At 46.5% G+C, this 18,556-nt stretch overlaps 1 protein-coding gene across 3 annotated transcripts in view; it reads right to left on the bottom strand.

Moving 5' to 3' along the window:
* Positions 1-18,556, bottom strand: part of LOC8023141 (transmembrane channel-like protein 5) — an 85,804-nt gene that overhangs the window by 24,305 nt on the left and 42,943 nt on the right. For 2 of the 3 annotated variants that reach the window (XM_029988532.4, XM_040221550.3), the window contains exons 2-5: positions 17,314-17,406; positions 14,209-14,367; positions 9,401-9,597; positions 7,087-7,263 (exon numbers count right to left, since the gene is read on the bottom strand). In XM_029988532.4, coding sequence (XP_029844392.2) covers positions 7,087-7,263; positions 9,401-9,597; positions 14,209-14,367; positions 17,314-17,406 — 626 coding nt within the window. Of the gene's footprint in view, positions 1-7,086; positions 7,264-9,400; positions 9,598-14,208; positions 14,368-17,313; positions 17,407-17,872; positions 18,273-18,556 lie in introns of those variants that run through there. The other variant, XM_029988533.4, reaches the window with a different exon arrangement.

Below are 18,556 nucleotides of genomic sequence, written 5' to 3'. Positions count from 1 at the left end.
CGGATTATAAAAAAAATTATGATTTTGATGTGTCAGTGCCCCTTTAATATAAACGAAGCAGCGACAAAACATTGCCCGTAAGGTCTGTATCTAACACTTTTCTAGCTTACTTTGCGGGAAAACACCGGCGTCGCGCATTGTACAAAAACAAATGAAGTTGACGAGCACTCGAACAACCTCTACTCGTTGCAGCAAAAACGAACACGCCTAACCTATTGTCCGCTTTCTTTTTTCGCTCTTCCGTCGCTCGTTCTTTCTCTCGGAACCACCGACGTCGACGTCTTCGATTTACCGAGCTCTGCTCCCGTGTTAAACCCACCCCGGTTGAGGCGGCCGAGAACTTGGCGTGGCGACTATGGCCAGAGCACGTCTCCGACTGGTCCGTCGACCACGACTCGCTTGTGGCCCCTCGGTCTGTACCAAATGACCTACGCTCGTACCACCCTGTCACCTGCTGTGATCCTGGCGGTGCCGAGGCAAACACCCTATATGCCGTAGGTCGTTCTTCGGCGCGACGTTCCGCAGAAGCTTTGGCAGCGGGGAGTTGAAGCACCGCGACGACGGCGACACTCGCATTGGTTTGTCTTTATTACCGGAACTTTCGCGATTGACCGTCAAGATGGTGACTTCCAACAGTGCCCGCAATGCAACTCGTCGGCACTTGGGACCGTTTCCGACGGCGGAATGGGAGGCTGAACACACAGGCGGGAGACGTGTTCCAGACATGGTAGTTTAGTTAAACGACCTGGCTTTTTTGGGTAAAGCTAAGCTCCTTAGCAAAAAGTCAGCTGCCACTTTAGGGCTTCTTGGAGGTTCTTTCACAAATTCAGATTAATTCACTCTTCAAGAAAAATGAAAAACAAAAACGCACAAAAATTGTTTGGACCCTGGGCCACAGTGGCCCGAGTCGGGTCCAACCACAAAATGAGTTTTACAGCGTGGCACACGAGTAAATTATGCGGCAGAGAAAATGCTTAGATTATGCCAAGGGATGACGCATATTTAATACACTCTCGAACCAAAAATAAAAGTAAAAAAATTAGAGCTCTGAATCACATCCATTGGTATTGCATTCCGAACTAATGTGCCACTAAATTCAATGAGTTCTGGACTGTAAGTATATTTACATGATGGAGAGTTAAAAACATAACTGCAGCACTCATACACTTTGTAGGAGATTTAAACAAACTTTATAAAAGAAGTTCGTTTTTTGTTTTTTTTAATGAATGGATGTTTAGTCTGAGCTATCTTTTATTTGAATTTTCGGAATCTTTTAGCTCAAGAAGCGCAAAAACATGCTCGTTTAATTATTCTTTTCTATCAATAAGTATGGGCCCTATTTATCCTACAGGATAAATAAAGATTGCAGCAGTACACTAGCATCTTGCCCGAGCGCTATCTCTTCTTGCATCTAGCTTCACAAGCAGAAAAAACAGTTAGGGCGCAGGCGAGCTGGTGTAAGTTTACCATTTTTTAGACCACTTGAGAGTCGGTGGAAGAAACACGACGACGTCTCGTGTTTCTTTCACCCAGTCTCAGGTGGTCTAAAAAATGGTTCACAAGCAGATTTTTTTTTCTTTTTTTACGTTTTATGTTACAATTTGCTTATGTTCAGTTTGGAGGAAACCCTCTTAAAAATGCACCCTACCTTAACTAAGCTCGTCGCAAATAGTGCTCAAACAAAATTGGGGAAGGTCCAATCGACACCGGTTTTACACGATCTTCACCGCCACACTCGCCGGCGAAGCTTCTTTAGCCCCGCTGACCAATTAGAGGCCTTCATCTCTGCTACCGGGAGACGCCATGGGACACCTCTCGAACACGGTGCGATATATATAGGTGTCGATTTCGTGTGTGTCGCAACTGCCTGAAAAAAGGCCTCTTCTCGCCTTGGTTGCAAGCAATGCCACCGGACGACTCCTCGATAAACGGCTAGTGGTCGCCTGTCGTGGTCCTGGCTCCACACGCTTCTCTAGGGAGGACATACTTGTTTCTATAGTCGTTTTCTGGGTGACCCGCACCTTCAGAAACTTGCCAGTTCTCTAGTATATTATCATATTTGAAGGAGCAGATAACGATCACAGTGTTTCCAATATCGAAAACACGTTTGATCGTTATCTGCTTCATCGTGTATCATACGGATATCCGGGATACGTCACGTTTCCCACGCCCATGGCCCCTTTCCCACGGCTCGGGCCCAAATTTCGGGACCTGTCAATCATTTGCCAGAGGTTTCGTGACATGATGATGATGATGCCAGAGTTGGCTCATACATCCGGTAGAAGCGACCAATTAGCCAATCCTAATCAGATATCTGAAAAAAATTTTGCTTTTCGATAATTGATAATCGATCAATAAATTAATCATTGACAGGCAATCGGACGATCATAGGTCGATGATAAATTTAGCTGCCAATGTCTGTGACATCATGTCACGTGACAACTGTGAATTTTAAGTCTTTCGAAAAAGGATTTGAAAAAACTTTCAACTCTCGTACCCCGGCCGGTTTCGAAACAGCAACCTCTCGTCCAGTAGCCCGACGCGGTACCTCTCCGCCACGGAGGCAGGTGTATATTTCGTGCTTGGACGTTGTTCAGTCGTGTGTAGGACTCGCCGCTCTGTTTCACTATGTCAAGTTCAGATTATAGTTGGCGATACTTCTACGAGGTGGCGCTTGGGGGGCACCGCCACACCAATCAGCGTAATCCCCCTCGTTGACTTGCAGGAAAGTGTAGGGACACGACGCTGGATTGCGTCATGTGCACTGTAGTTGGTGATGTTCCCACAAGATGTCGCGAGTGGCGCGACTAATCGTGTCCTTTGTGCAGAGCCCCCACACCAGTCGGCCTACGTCGTTTCTCTGAGTCACTCACCGGAGGGCACTACAGGGAAATGTGATGACGTTAGAGTTCGGGACTGTTGACTCATATGCCAGAGGGTGCTGCAGGGATTGCCACAATGACGGCACAGAGATGATGTGTCGTCCGTCGCCGCAGGATTTGTGTCGAGAAATGCATTGTTGCGCGTTTTAAATTGTTCCCTGTGGGTTGTGTGACCAGCGTCATGCGATATTTGAATCGCTGTGTGGTGATGTCTTATAAAAATATTTTTTTTCCTAGCTGGATTCGAACTCGGAGTTGGATTACTAGGCGAGCATGCTATCAACTGAGGCAGGAATTTTGCATGTTAAATGAAAATAGCATTTCCTCTTCGCGCGCGCACAATTTAAATCCGGGCTCTTAGGCGTATGAGTTGACACCTCCTTTCACAGATGGCGTGCGTTTTTGTTGCTATGTGTCTTTGTTGTTAGGGCATGAGTGACATCTGTCAGCATGGGTGTGACCTAGCGCCATCTGTTTTTGAAAAGTTAAACTGATTAAGTTCCTAAGGCGTGCTTATCCGTATTTTCGCGAGCAATTCAAGTCCGGGCTTTGTGCGTGTTAGTTGTCGATTCCATTTGTAGATGGTGCGCACCTGAATCCATTAGCTGGCGTAAACATTTAGCCTTATCTTCAATCGCACAACATCTCTCAATGTTTTTAGCGCCAGCTTGGTTGATGACGTCATTTCTCGCTAATTTTAGTGTCATCTCTCTGCTGAACGGAACAGTGTGGGGAAAGAAATGGGACGGAGTCTGGCCGCATCCATACGATAAAAGACAAGACAGATATGTTGTTTCATTTTTTTTATTATTATTTTCGTTTGCTTTACGCAACAAAGAAACCAGTGGAAACACTTTACACAAAAATGTGCAACACAAGAAGTTTCAAGACACACCGGCGGCAAAACGGTTGGGAAATGACATCTCGCGAGCATCGCGATACACAGTCCAAAATATTTACAAGGTCTGTCATCCACTCAAAGTTTGCCAATGGCAGGGCTTCTCTCATTGTCGACGCATGTGAACCGTTTCCGTTCAAATTCAAAATCTGAGACGGTTCCTGCTGCGGGTTAAACGTATCCGTTCCCGGAAAATTTGCGACAGCATGGCGGCTGGTGCATTAGGTAATCTCTCCGCGAACACCCTGTTCTATCATGAGATAGGTGTCAGGATCGTCAATTAACTGCAGTCTTACTTTTGACTGTTTCAACACACACGACAAGCTTAGAGACAGTAACGATACAAAATGTAAAGCCTCAGTTTCGCGTGTTTCCAGCGTACACCGTCTAAAGTTTTGGAAAACATCGGCCAGTAGGAGGCAGTCAGTCTTTTGGTAAAAGTCGCTGCGCTCTCCAAAGTTCTTCAAACCAAAGGTATAGAAAACGACCTGTGCGTGTTCGTAGTCCTCTTCACATACCCCGCTTCTAATTAACTTGTTAAAAAAGGCCTGTCCTGGAAGAACGCTCTGCCCCTCGTAACTCAACAAGGTTGTAATTAAATAACAAAACACTCCTTTGCGGGCAAGGAGGTCGATGTGCTCGAAAAAGGACTGCCAAAGGCAACAAAAACGTTCTGTTCCCTTAGAGCGGAGATTTTGCACGAGCGTCTCCAGGCTTGCATTAAGAAATGCGAGGCTGTCAATAAAGCGAAGGTTGCCTATCTCTAACTATTTAAATTCTGACACGAGCTCCCAAGTACGGTAGCAATATCCTTGGACTCGAACAAACTAAGCTTTACTAGAAAGAAGCTGAGGTCGTAGGAACGGTTATGCGCTATGAGTGGAACGATATGTTTGTTGATTTGATGGTTTAAGTTAAACTGGAAGCAAAGCGCCCGCCTACACTCTTCCGTCATGCGGTCGTGGTCGCGAGTTTTCATTTTCTTGCTAAAGCTTTTGTAGCAAAGGTGTCCCTTTGCAAAAGTATTCCTCTTCCTCTGTAAAACCAGTTCGCAGGATGCAAAACGGCGGGCACCGCAAACACAAAGCACATGTCCCGTTCAGATTCGTAAAGACACTCACCGACATTAACGAGGCATTGCTTCGAGGCAAGCTGTTTTGGCAAGAAAAAAATTCCCGCACCCAACGGTCGGAGGAAGGAATCGGCCCAAACTAATAGCACAAACTTTGATCCCGACCAGAAAGAATCCCGAGCCTTGTTTCTGATAATGCTCTAACCGGGCAGCTATTTCAGTGCAGACTCGCTGAATCGAACTACCAATATTACCGTTCACAAATGCTGTTTGGACCTGACTACAAAAAAAATGCACAGTCACATCAATGTCGTTGTCAGGAAAGAGATGTCCGAGCTCGACAGCGAGTTTCACAAAACAACGCAACGGCAGACAAAAATACCTGAACATGTTTGACATATGCTCTGCAAGATGCCTAAAAAATGTGAGCACGTCGTACGCCTCTGCGTCTCTTTCGTGCAAGTGTAACTCGTATTTGAGTCACATGTTTATGAAGAGCGCACACTCTTTCGTAAAACGGAATGCATGGTGAGAGAGTCACCTCGTGAGCCAAGGCTAAGTGAACTTGCAGAGCTTCTGCACTCGAATAATGTTGTCGGTCGTTGAGAGAGCACAGGTAACAGGTAACCATGATGGGGATGAGGTGGCTAGACGATGATATTCATAGATATCCGACGAACAGGTGACGAGGTAGCTAGATGATCCGGCTCGGTTAGGTATCGGAGACCTTCTCAGATACCGAAACAAAAAATCGTATCAGCGGGCAGAACGCTAGGCTTTCTAGACTGCTCACCTTGCTGTGCAAGAAGGGAGTAATGTCTTCCTCGGGCACCGGTACCATGACGTTGCACGGGATTGAGCTAACGCTTAGAAACACAGACGATGACGACGATTGCAGTGAAGACAGCTTGTTAAGGATCCTGTCAATAGTGAGTTGACCGGAGCAGGGGTGGTGGATCGAGGTGAGATGGCGGTCTGAAAATATTCACATTAGTATTCAGTGGGCCTTAAGCTACAAATCTTTTCCTAACATTACCTTTTCTTCTGGAGAGAAACCAGTGAAGTGATGACAAGCCCTCGACATTTATATATATATATAACTTTTTCGTTTACTCTCGTCCCCGGCCACCTGGTAGGCATATCCAGTATGGGTGATGGAAAAATAAAAAAAACACAAGGCGGCGCCCTTATGAAAAAGGTCTATACCAAACGGCTTAGAAAAATGACAACTCACTGTGGAATCAACATGTGCGTAAATAACCTCTAAATGTGAAAAAAAAAAAAAAAAAATGCAAGACAGAAAAAGAAGTCTTACACACGACTGGACACAACGTCTAAGCACGAAATATACACCTGCCTCCGTGGCGGAGAGGTACCGCGTCGGGCTACTGGACGACAAGTCGCTGGTTCGAAACCGGCCGAGGGACAAGAACTAAAAGTCTTTTAAAATCTTTTTTCGAAAGAATTAAAATTCGCAGTTGTCACATGACCTGACGTCACAGACATTAGAGGCTAGATTTATCATCGACCGATGATCGTCCAAGCGTCGGTCAAAGATAAATTTATTGATCGAAATAATTGAAAAGCAAAACTTTATTCAGATATCTGAATAGGATCGGCTAATTGGTCGCTCTTATGTGATGTATGAGCGAATTCCAACAGCATCATCATCATCATCATGTCACCAAGCCTCTGGTGAATGATTGACAGGTCCCGAAATTTGGGGCCGTGGGAAGGGGGCCATGGGCCGTGGGAAACGTGACGTATCCCGGATATCCATATGATGCACGATGAAATGGATAATGATCAAACGTGTTTCTGATATTGAAAACATGTATTTGATCGTTATCTGCTCCATCGTGTACCATAATACACCACTCAGTTGCGCTATGCGTGTTGCTCAGACACAGCTTCATCATTAACCCTTAATTTCATACCTCAATGCCAGCAAGAACAGTTTCACAAACACGTTAAAGTGTCCTTCGAGATCAGAGCAAATGCACAAAACAGGAAGTGCGTGCGCACGGGTGCCATGGCCAGGAGACAATTTTGTGTCTTCTTTCTTTTCTCAGTTGCGCCATCTGGCCAACGGAGACACCGTCGACATAGGCTACTCCGATGAGCGTCGATAGGGCTTCGTCTGGTTGATCGCGTCGCAGCGTTCGCCGCGCTCGGTGTCCTCGTCCAGAGTATCTCGCAACTCACTCTGGGGACACAGTGACCCCGATACTGACCATGGCGAAGCCGTAGCGCGTCCTGCGCCACCAGGCCACGTGCTGGTGGGCGCTGGAGTCTGCCCGTGACGAGGTGAGCCTCCGCTTGACCGACCGCTTGAGGGTCAGGCTCTGCTTGAAGTCTCGCAACGTCTCCAGGGCCACAGTCCCGGACTGCTCTGCGTCCGCGCGCAGGATCTGGAGCGTCGGAACAACCGTGACCGCCGGTCAGTCAGAAGGTACATTCGGAGTCGGTGGCTTTTTCCTTCCTTGCCTAACAGTACTGTGTCAGGCAACCAATCAACGCACAAAATCAATAAATTAATTGGCAAATTGATTACCACCACAATGTCAATCAATCAATCAATCAATCAATCAATCAATCGACATATAGATTAATTAATCAATCAACATATTGATGAACATCCCAATGTCAGTCAACTAATCAACAGAATTAATCATCACAATGTCAGCCAACATATCAATAAACATACAAAATCAAACAATTATGTTATTAGCATCACAATGTCAGCCAACCAATCAATTATATACTGGTAGAACACACCAATTAATCAATTATATATCCAATCAGTTAACCAATCAATGTACACACAAATAACTCAAACATGATGTACAGGGGGAACAGCGCACCCGGAGAACAGTCATTCAAATCAACATACACACAAAAGAAAGAAACATTTACTCAGCCCTGACTGACAACTCTCTATATTTACACTTTCTCTTCTTCTATTTGTGCTATATGCAAGGGCCAGGGAGAATAACTGGTCTTTTTTCTTTTCTTTCGATATGATGCTAAATAGTGAACTAAATTGAAATTAATGTAGAGCTAGGTAGTCTAATTCTTTTTGTGACAAGGTTAAAGACGGAGTACTAACGCATGTGCCGTTATGTTTCGCAATGTTCTCTGCCTCGATAATTTCTCTTGTGAGCTTGTTATGGTGCTTGCCAAGCACGCCGCAGTTACTCAGCAGCACTGAGCAGCCACAGTCTCGACAGTCAATGCCTAGATGACCGGAGCTTTTGTTGGTGAATGTGTTGTTATGCTCTCGAAGGCGATCGTTCAGACACCTTCCGGTCTGACCTATGTACAGCTTTCCACACGAGAGGGGGGAAGGAATACACCACCTTTTCTGTACAAGGGACAAAGGTGTTCTTGTGCTTCTTTTTGCAGCCAACTGTTGTTATTGGTGGAGTATTTACCTTCTTGCATAAGCTGTGAAGTTTGTTAGGAGCTGAGAAGATGACTTCCAAGTTTACTCGGTTAGCTATTTTCTTTAGTCCGTGAGAAAAATTATGAATATATGGCACAATGATGGGCTTCTTTGTTTTGTCTCTTTGCTTTTGTTGCGTGCATAGGTCTTGCCTGCTTTCGTTGATGAGCTTTTCGGCCACTGATGTTAATAACGAGTTTGGGTATCCTGCGCGCTTTAGTCTTGAGACTTGCCCGTCGAAGCTCGCTGGAATGGAATGCAAGCAGGATTTTATGAGTGAGTTTTTGAGGCATAACCGCACGATGCTTCTTTTAACAAGTATCTTTTAGCATCATATCGAAAGAAAAGAAAAAAGACCAGTTATTCTCCCTGGCCCTTGCATATAGCACAAATAGAAGAGAAAGTGTAAATATAGAGAGTTGTCAGTGAGCGCTGAGTAAGTGTTTCTTTTGTGTGTATGTTGATTTGAATGACTGTTCTCCGGGTGCGCTGTTCCCCCTGTACATCATGAGCAACCAACTCGCCCGAACCTCTGTGTTAACTCAAACAATTTATAAATTATTCTTTAATAAAAAGACTGCCTTCACCGTTACAGACAAGTCATGTAGGCCTTCTGAAAGATTTTTGCAATGCAGCGAGAAGATAAAGATGAACTGATCTATCAATCAATTATTAACAATCAATAAATCAAAAATGGGAGTTGCCATAAAGATAAATCGACCAATCAATTAATCAAGAGCTGCTGCCATCACCTCTTTACATAAGTATCTCTTACACGATTTTTCCCACCATACCAAGGAGATACATCAATAATAAATCTTGACAATTCCTTGAAATATGGCAGAAACATGCCACAAAAACCTAATATTAAACAGCGCACAAAAAGTCGACGGAACATCACTAATATTAAACAACACACAAAAAGTCGGCAGAATGAGTGATGTACCAACTAGCACAAATTACCACTTTACTACACAAAAACCTACTTGACCCCTACGTAAGTGTGATTAGCTGGAACAAACAGGATTGAAAGAAAAGCACTTTAAGATTTACTATCTCAATTATCGGCACTTCTCCCTGGCCGGCCCAAAGGCTGCACTCACGTTGTAGAGGTGCTCTGGGTCCATGTCTCCCGTCTTGTTGGCGGCGGCCGCGCGCATCCGCAGCGTCAGGTAGCGCCACTTGTCCCGCTGCCTCCGTCGGTCCGTCCCAGTGTCCAGGGTGCCGCACTTCCCATCCACGTCCCCTCGCGGATGTTCGGAAAGCACTGCGTGCGGTTCTGAAGCAGCACTCAGGTCGTCTGGAAAACGGACAGGCTCGTTGAGGACGTACGACAACTCGAATTCCTACCATTGAAAGGCAATTTGGCGGGCGCAGCATAATTGCTAACCAACGAACCATTTTCGAAATAGAGTCTGCCAACTTTGACCAGTGTCTCAGTGTATGATATCTGTGCCAAACTAATGCTGGCCTTCTCGAGAATGATAAACAAAGAAGTCGAAGATATCCCACCAAGTGGGCCCATATATGAGGCGCGTACGTTTGAGACGTCAGTAAAACACTACACACAAAGTAGATATAACGGCTGCATTAGCATTTAGGTATTTCGGAGTCTAGTCCGATCACTCTCCTGGCACAACTTTGCCTTTAAAAATTTTCAGGGCAGAAATTTAACCGAGGGCCTTATGGATAGCCAATTTGTACTGGCCAATTCTTATGTTCACACCATCGAAACTGGAGCAAATCAGGAAAGAATTATAAGGTGGTCATAATCCACTTCTCATCTGCCATTGATGAGCGGAAGCAACAATGCCCGGTCATATACAGTTTCATGACCGCCATTAGTTTGTTGGAAGTGAAACTTCCTTTTTAGCCATCAGATGGCAAAATACAAAGCAAAAGTATCAGACGCAGAATAAATTGTGAGCAGCAGCAGAGGCCTCATTTTCGACATTTCGATGAGAGCCTGCTCTTTTTCGAGTACCATATATATACTCGAGTAACAGCCGCACTATTTATGAACAAGGCCCTTGCGTCTACTTTCCCACATAACACATATACAGCCAATCATAGCGTTGCACATAAATAACATAGCGAATAACCAGATTGAGAACACAATTCTCCATACAAATTCAATCTTCACAGACTGTATCTTCGCACAAAGACATTATCTCGGTCCTGCAAACAGCTGGAATCATGCTGTCGATCGCGGTGATTGGCAATCTGCTTGCTCCGCGGAAAAGCGAACCCTCAGGTTTTTCTCATAAACAGTGCGGCTATTACTCGAGTAAATACGGTATTGTCGAGACCGGTTATAACAAAGTTAATGGGAACAAGAAATTACTCCACTATACCCGCTTTTTCGGGTATAGTGGAGTAATTTGGGGTATAGTGGATATAGTGGAGTGAAGATAACACAGGCCGTCACGGGCACATGATTATCATGCCTGCAAAAAGAGGTCGAAGCTTCCCTGCACGCACTCTCTGCTATGCTCCGTTTATCCTTAACTGAGACTAGAAGCTCCTCCTTCAGCACGAGCTCACTGGCTTCTGCAGTGCTTTGGTTGCGCGTGCCTGCACGTTCACACTTGTGTTAGCAAGGGCAGAAAGCTCGTGCTGAAGGCGGAGCTTCTAGTCTCAGCTTAAATGTGAATAGAGTATAGATCGGAGCCGCTTCTCGCCAACTGCGAGAAGCTCCGATCAAGAAAAGATCCTGCGAGCTACGTATGGACGGTGTCGACAGCTGCGAAGGCCGCCACGGAGGACGCCAGTGGTGGACGGCATCCTTTACGTTTATGCGCACTTCGTCAAGGATGGCACGCTTTGGTTTTAAGGAGACTGCCTTCGTCTTTCTTGTCAATGTGCCGGAGGTGCCAGGACGCTTTATCGTTTAGTGGCGATGATTCACCAAATCGGTGCATGAGCAAAGTTAGACTTTCGCGCAAGACAGACCAGACCAACCAGCGACACCGACACGGAACACAAAGCAAACAAAGAAGCGCGCACAACACAGAGTTTGCATTCAAGGTCGTCTTTTGTCAGTATAGGAAGCCTAGATTTAAAAGAGGGGGCACTGTTCAATCGGGGTCACATGGTTTTTGGGCCGCGTTTGAAAAACGAGCTACAGCACGCAAGAAGTCAAAACTCAGAAGCTTTCACCTTCTGCAAGCAAGTCCGCCAAGTTTCCTTGCCACACTGGCCACGCGACAACCAAACGCAGGCGTACTTCCGCCAATCTGCCCAGAAGGTTAGAGTTGCTACCTCTCCTAAATCTAGGCTCTCTCCACCATCTCCGCCGGTGTGTTGTCGCTAGCGCTCCAAACGACCCTATCGGCCGTGCCACGACGGCTTCTCCGAGTGCAATGCGAAAAAGCTGAGTCCCAGATAAGGAGCGAAGAGCAGACGACGATGCAGAGGCTGCCACTGGTTGCCTTTGCAGCATCATCTGCGGCCCGTTCTAGGTGACTGCTCGGCTGCTACGGTCTGCGACTTGATAAACTTTTTGAATTTTACTTTTTTAAATATAACAAAAGTTTTCTTCTCTATACTATCTGCGGGAGCCACCCCATTTTCCTTCGCTAAAAACAGACACAAATGCATTGAAAACGTGCAAACTGGAATGTGAAATCGTGATCGCTTTGCTGTAGCCACTTTTTCGTAATAACAGACTTCGTTATAGCCCCATTCTCGACAATACAAAACAACAAGCCCTGCTCGAAACGCTGAAAATAAAGCCTCTGCTGCTGCTCACAATTTTTTCTACTCTAGATGGCACTAAATTTTGAAAATGGTCTACTGTCTAAGTTGATTCTTGCAGTAGGGATTACATGAATGTATGCCGGTACAGTGTCTGCTCATCTACATAGAAGCTGGGAGGCGTGGAAAATGAATATGTCACGAATCAGGATAAAGTGTGAGCTTCCGCTCATTGTAGTGCCGAGCAGTACAACGTTAACACAAATAAACGACCAAACCTCTTTCCGAGAGTCAATGTTCCCGGACAAAACACGGCGAAAGTAGCAGTTGTTTCCACTGTCTCCTCTAACAGAGCTGCGTCACAAATGCAAGGTCTGTGACACACAGGCCCTTGCGTCACACATAAGGAAGAGAGCTGACCCGGGTAGTGCACTCCAGGGAAACACGTAACTTGGCAATTTTAGGGGCCTAACTTGCACCTAATATGGTTTTCCTCCGAGGCACTAGTTAGCGCCAGCGAGGTTACTAGTTAGCGAGGTACTAGTTAGCGTTCAAGATGGGAGCAGAATGCGGCAAATCTTGAGCACCGACATCTGCACTCCCGAAAGAAAGAATGAGAAAGAGAATGACAGAAAAGTGGAGAAAGAAAGCAGACGATAGGTTAGGAGCGTTCGCTTTGCCGCGACACGTTGAAGTTGTTTGAGTGCTAGTCAATGTTATATATTCTTATACAGTGTGCGGCATCAATGTTTTCCCACAAAGTAAGCTAGAAAAGAGCTAGGCGCAGACCTTATAAGTGATGTATTCTCGCTTCTTTGTGCGTATTTAAAGGGGCGGTGCAACAATTTGTGGACTATGGCTAATTAATTGCTGGAATTGATCCCGGCCACATATAAAACGAAGGACCGAAAACTATTCTTTCCTGCTTGCCCTAGTTTTCATTAAAAAAAAAATAAAAGAAATTGGTATCCCTGGCACCCCTCAACTCAACATTGAGGCGGCACCAGCTTCGCCTGTGACGTCATTCGAAGTGGCGTTGGTTTCCGGTTGGGTGCTTCTGGCTTCCGTTTTCCCAGCGCTCGCCGGCTCGCCAGGCTCGCCGCTCTCCCGCTCTCCCGTCGATTCCTTACCAACATGGCGGCACGGGCGGACGGCCTGAGCGACGTCGAGCGCAAGATGCTTGCGTATAGTAAGTCAGTTGGACTTGTGCGGCGGGCAGTCGACTCCGCAGGCAGTCGAAGTCTAGGTCGAGACATCAGGAACAATAACGATACCATGACACTACGGACCACGACCAAACGCACTCCGTCGAGCGAGGGAAAGACCAAACGTCCGGGTTGCTCATGTAGCCGCCGTAGGCGCCTCGGGCGTCGACGGATGACGGCGACGGCAGGTTTGACTGACTTGCGGTAGATGGCGCCACAAATCTTTTAGCGGCATTATTAGGCCTTTTAAGCGTTTCTGCATGCATAAACAACAAGATTTTTTAAACTTAACCTTATATCAAGCTTACAATTGCCTAACACTATCACTTACAAAAACCACTCCGAATGACGTCACACCACAGGTTCCATTTGCGGCCACCATGTGGCCGCAGGTTGGGAAAAAATGTGTTTTTTATTTTGCGATTACGCAGCGAAATAGAGGTATTTTGGGGTAGGGTGGCACTTTTTATCTTACTTAGGCCGAAGTGAACGATATAAAAAATACAAGCTGCACATTCCTTCAGTGTTAAAATCATTGCACCGCCCCTTTAAGACGTCGCCGGCAATATGGGCCCGCAGGGACCGCCCACCAGGACCACCGATATCCGCCTCTATGCCCCGCGGACTTTTCTCTCTAGATTATAAGATTGACTCTAAGGAGCATTAACTATAAGTAGCGCCGTTCATGATTTGCCTGCTGCATTCTGCTCGTCCTTACCCAATACCGCCTAAACGACGAGGCCTGCGCAAGGCGTCGTCCCTAGTAGATCCCCAACCCACCCGAAGCGGCGGACGCACCAAAGCTCAAAGAGTTGCCGCAAAGCAGCAGACGCGCTTGCCGTCGCATCGCCGCGTTCTAGCGTCACACTCGTTGCGAGACGCTGGCGGCAATGCCAACGCATGTGGGGCAGTGTTGCGTGGATCTGCTAGTGGTGACATTTGGGAAAAAGGCCTCGTCTTCTAGGTGGCTTCACTCCCCCGGACGACGGAGAATGCACATAGCGCCTCACCCAGGTTGCGCGAGGGCAGCTGCCTGATGAGGTTGCGCGTATGGAAGGGAACGCTGGGCCTCCGCGGCGCCTCTTCCGCAGGGCATGCCGAGGCTCCACCCTCCAGCCTCGACGAGTGCACGTAGCCGTCGTCATCTTCTTCCGGTTCGCTGTGGCCCACTGCGAGAGACGCGGCAAGGTCTTTGTCGGGGGCTCGGGCCGAGAAAGAGCAATCTTCGTCTTCGCTCGGGGACAGAAATGTGGACGGGCCCCTCTAAAGCCTTTTTCTTCTTTAAAGGAAAGCCCGACAGGTTCTTAAATAGGGGAAAAATAAACCGTACACATTTTAATGTTGGCACCTTAAAAATGATGTCTTAAGTTTTCTTTCTATCTTCCTAGTAGGAGCGTCGTAATCGCCAACTGAGGTTTCGACAGAGCCCCGCCCGTTCCAGCGTGCCAAGCGGAGAGAAAAACCGGAAGAGGTGAAATAGTTCGCTAAATTTTCAAATTTTCGTACCAATAGAAAAGCCTTTGACTTTCTACCCTCTTTCTTTTGGCCCACTAGACGATACGCAATTACTAAAATCCCAATCTAAAATCATCTATCCCAGCCCAAAATTAATTTCCTGGCCCCTTTAACCTGCTTTTGTGCCGTTAAAAACCTCTTTCAAGCAAGGAGCAAAATAGCTAGGATACGGGAATGTCGTTCACTCAAAACTCAACAGAGAAATCGAGGGACCACCTTTTTGGACGCGGTAAGCACACAGGTCCGAGACACCCCCAAGGCACCGTAGCGTGGGACGCTTGTCCCGCTGCCATAGTTAGCCCCTACGTTATCGATAGACACAGCTGGTTTGTCGAATGTCCCACAAACGGGAGTGGAACTCCACTCTTCGGTTGCTCAATGCATTTATGCGTTCGATTTACGTTACAGACGCAGTCCACAAACAAACCCGATCCGGTGCGCTCGGTTGTGAGCCCTGTGGGAGCCGGCTTGCCGGTGGTTTCCACAAAACACAGACTTGGCTCACGTAGACGTTCTTGGGTGCGCAAAAAGGGGGAGGGCTTCGCCACATATATTTAAAGAATGGTTTGCGAGTTGTTAGAAAGGTTAGGATTTCTAGACACCCCTTGCAAATGATCTCCGGAGCGGAGTCATGGGTGCTCGCGAGATTTCTTCTTTCCCATAAGCACACAAGTGGTACGAGCGTAAACGCTGGTTCACCCGCTTGCGACTGCTTACAACCGTGTGCCTTAAGACCTCTTGGAAACTTACGACGAGAAAACACGCTTGCGCCATCTATTGGGCAGCCGTGAAACACTCGCAGTCGCTATATGTTTTCTATATTTTTTGCATCTTTCTTTTTTTTCTTTTTATCGTAAAAAGCTTTTCACAATGTTCTAAATGACCATTCCTTGTAGATACTACTTACTGTATTATCTCAAAAGATAGCCTGCCTAAAATCAAGAGCAAATCAGGTGAAAATATGGAGTGGGTTAACTTTCAATGTCCAATCAAAAAAAGTTTTAAAAAATCCTATATTTAGGTTTGGTGTCTCTTTCATGGTTGTTATCGTGAAGAGGGGCAACAAAACAAAGATGACTGTACCTCCCCGTCAGCAACGTTCGCTTATATCCCGCCATAGTGAACTAGTCGCATTTACGCCAAGGCCATCACGGATGCCAACACTACTGCTACTAGGGGTGGGCTATATTTGGGTGTTCAAAAAATATAGCAAATCAAGCCAAGAATAGGGGTGGGGCATCTCTCGGAATTTTATGCTTCATTTGATTTTTTAAATGCCGAAAAATCTTCACTCTAGTGAAATGCAGTTCCAGGATCACCTCATAGATGGCGCCATTGTGTTCTCTCATCGTAAGAGATCACAAGAACTCGGTGCCAAGCAAACGTAAGTGAGTGAACGGGCCTCTACGGGGTATTCCCATGGGGGAGAAATCCCTCCCTTCGTCCACAGGGATGTCCATCACGTGGTAACAATGACGCGGCTTTACGCGGAGCCGCGTCGACGCAGACGTCCCGGGGGAATGGGAACTTTTGCTTGGACTGCATAAACACTCCCAGCAGGCACGTAGCCAGGATTTTGTTTAGGAGGGGGGGGCCCGCCCATGACTAAATGCTGTATGAGGGGGAGGGGGGAGAGGAGGTCCCAGCAAAATGGAAGATTTCAAGAGGGGGCCAAACCCCATGGGCACCCCCCCTCCCCCCCCCCCCCCCCTTGGCTATGTACCTGACGTGGAATCTCTTTGCAACTGGCGGCATTTTGTTTGCGTGTCTGACAACTTTACAGATTTTACTCGGGGGAAAGCCAGCGGTGGCATCGGGATCGCCTAACTTATTGTGGCTTGCACTGTTGCGTCGCACGTCGTCACAGGCTCCCAAGGAGTCTTCGGTATTTGTTGATGCCGTCCTTGAGCCGCTCCTCCTAAACTGGTTTTGGATTCCATATTCTTTGTGTCGTATCTACCCATTCAAGAAGCATCTTCTCCTTTTTTAGCAGAAAGCAGTTTCGTCTTTTTCATCTAACCGCATTGCAGCCATAATCGCATCGCCGTTTCATGCATGCCTCTAATTTTCTACCCTCGTGGGCGCGCACCATGCCCTGTAGTAGAGAATGCGACCACTAAATCTGTCTGGTAACATGGACATCCCTCTCAACTCCCTACCCCTTGTATAGTGCTGCAGTTGAGGACGAGATCCCGCTGGTTCCGCCAATCACCGGCGTCACGCACATCCCTCGCAAAAAAAGCATCCCCCGTGTGAATACCCCATGGGAGGCGTAATGTGACAGGACTCCGCAACATCACTTCGTCCAGCCTGCGACAAAATAAACATGCGATCGGCAGAATCCTCAGCTTTTACGAGCAATGCTCTAAGTGGTCCCGAGGGTCGTACAATTTCAACTGGCGACGGAACCGCAACTGTCTAAACGTGCTCACTCAGCATATCAAAAACTGTAAAAGCATTTCTGGCTGGAGCAGCTTTTTTCTGAAGCAGTACTCAACGGCAAAAAAACACCATTTTTTACCACAAACAATTCTGAAAAAAAATATATATATATTTTTTGTGGATCTACGATTTCTGCTGGGAATATAACCTTCACATACTCGTCTGCAGTGGAATGTTGAGCTGCGCATGGTTTGGTGCTGTCCTCCGATCCATGGTCAACACTTTAGGCACACTCTCCACAACACTTGCCACTGAAAGAAAAATAGTGAAGATGGAAATGTCATCACAACTTGTGTGTAAGCGTTGTGAATAAGATAGGAGGGGAAGAGAGGGCCAATAGTGGATGCTTGGACACCTATTCTTCACTTTTAGAGGTCAGCACTGGTGAACTCGCTTGACAAATCGTAGTACTTGTTCATAAACGCAGCACCAGGTAATCAGAAACAACCAAATGCTCGGCGGCTATCGTCGCAAAATGCGGTAAAATGTGATTTAGATCGAAAGCGTACCCCACACGTGATGTTTGCGCGAATAAAGAACGTGTTATTAATACGGTAACATTTATCATCAGAATGTTCGTCCTGGCAAACGATTCATAGCAACTTCTAGCAAAAACATAAGGATAATGATCGAACCGAGGCACCTTTCATTCAAAGACGTGATTTGTACTGACATTCTGATAATAAATTACAAAAAGATAGGATAAAAGCGACGTACCTGTTTTTGCCCACGCTTGTGATGGCACTAGTTCCTAGCATAGCTCCATCTCACCCATGCTCCGCGTATTGCTCCGGTCTGGAGCAACATATAAAGCGAAGTCGAGATAAGACTGATAAGACCTCTATCGCGATTCATCGGTCATATATCTCTAAAGGTAAACAATACCACCACATGACTTACTCAATGCGAGAAGCACAGCACATCTGAGAAAGTAACGCCGAAAACGTAAATAACAAAAAGTAAATAACACAAAACAAAACTAAAGGTGCTGCCTCAGTGTTGACGGACTCGGGAATCGGGTTTCACTCCTCTTGGTATTTCATTTCCCCTTGATATTTTCCATAATCTCTATGTATTTTCCACTCCGCGAGTGCGGCCACCGGACTTTCTACTCGTTCATCGTCATTCGCCGAAGAAGTTTTTTTAAAACCCTGCGTGATAATTGCCGTTGAGAACACGTGAACATTTTTACGAAGAGTAAAGCTATACGCACTCCGGAGTGCGCTTCGGACGGAAATGGCTATACGCACTCCGCTTTTCTCGTATAAAAATAGTGGACACAACGAGTTTCCTAAGCGGTGCCATGGCGTAGTGGTTAGGGTGCCCGCTTCATACGCAAGTGGACGCGGGTTCGATCCGCGGTGGGCCTACTTTTTTTTTTCTTTTTCTCAAACATTTTGT

This window comes from Ixodes scapularis, unplaced genomic scaffold (genome assembly GCF_016920785.2).
Source record: "Ixodes scapularis isolate PalLabHiFi unplaced genomic scaffold, ASM1692078v2 PGA_scaffold6__148_contigs__length_123643588, whole genome shotgun sequence".
Lineage (NCBI taxonomy): Eukaryota > Metazoa > Arthropoda > Arachnida > Ixodida > Ixodidae > Ixodes > Ixodes scapularis.
The sequence above is the reverse complement of the archived record's forward strand: the minus strand, read 5'-3'. Positions and strand labels throughout refer to the sequence as shown.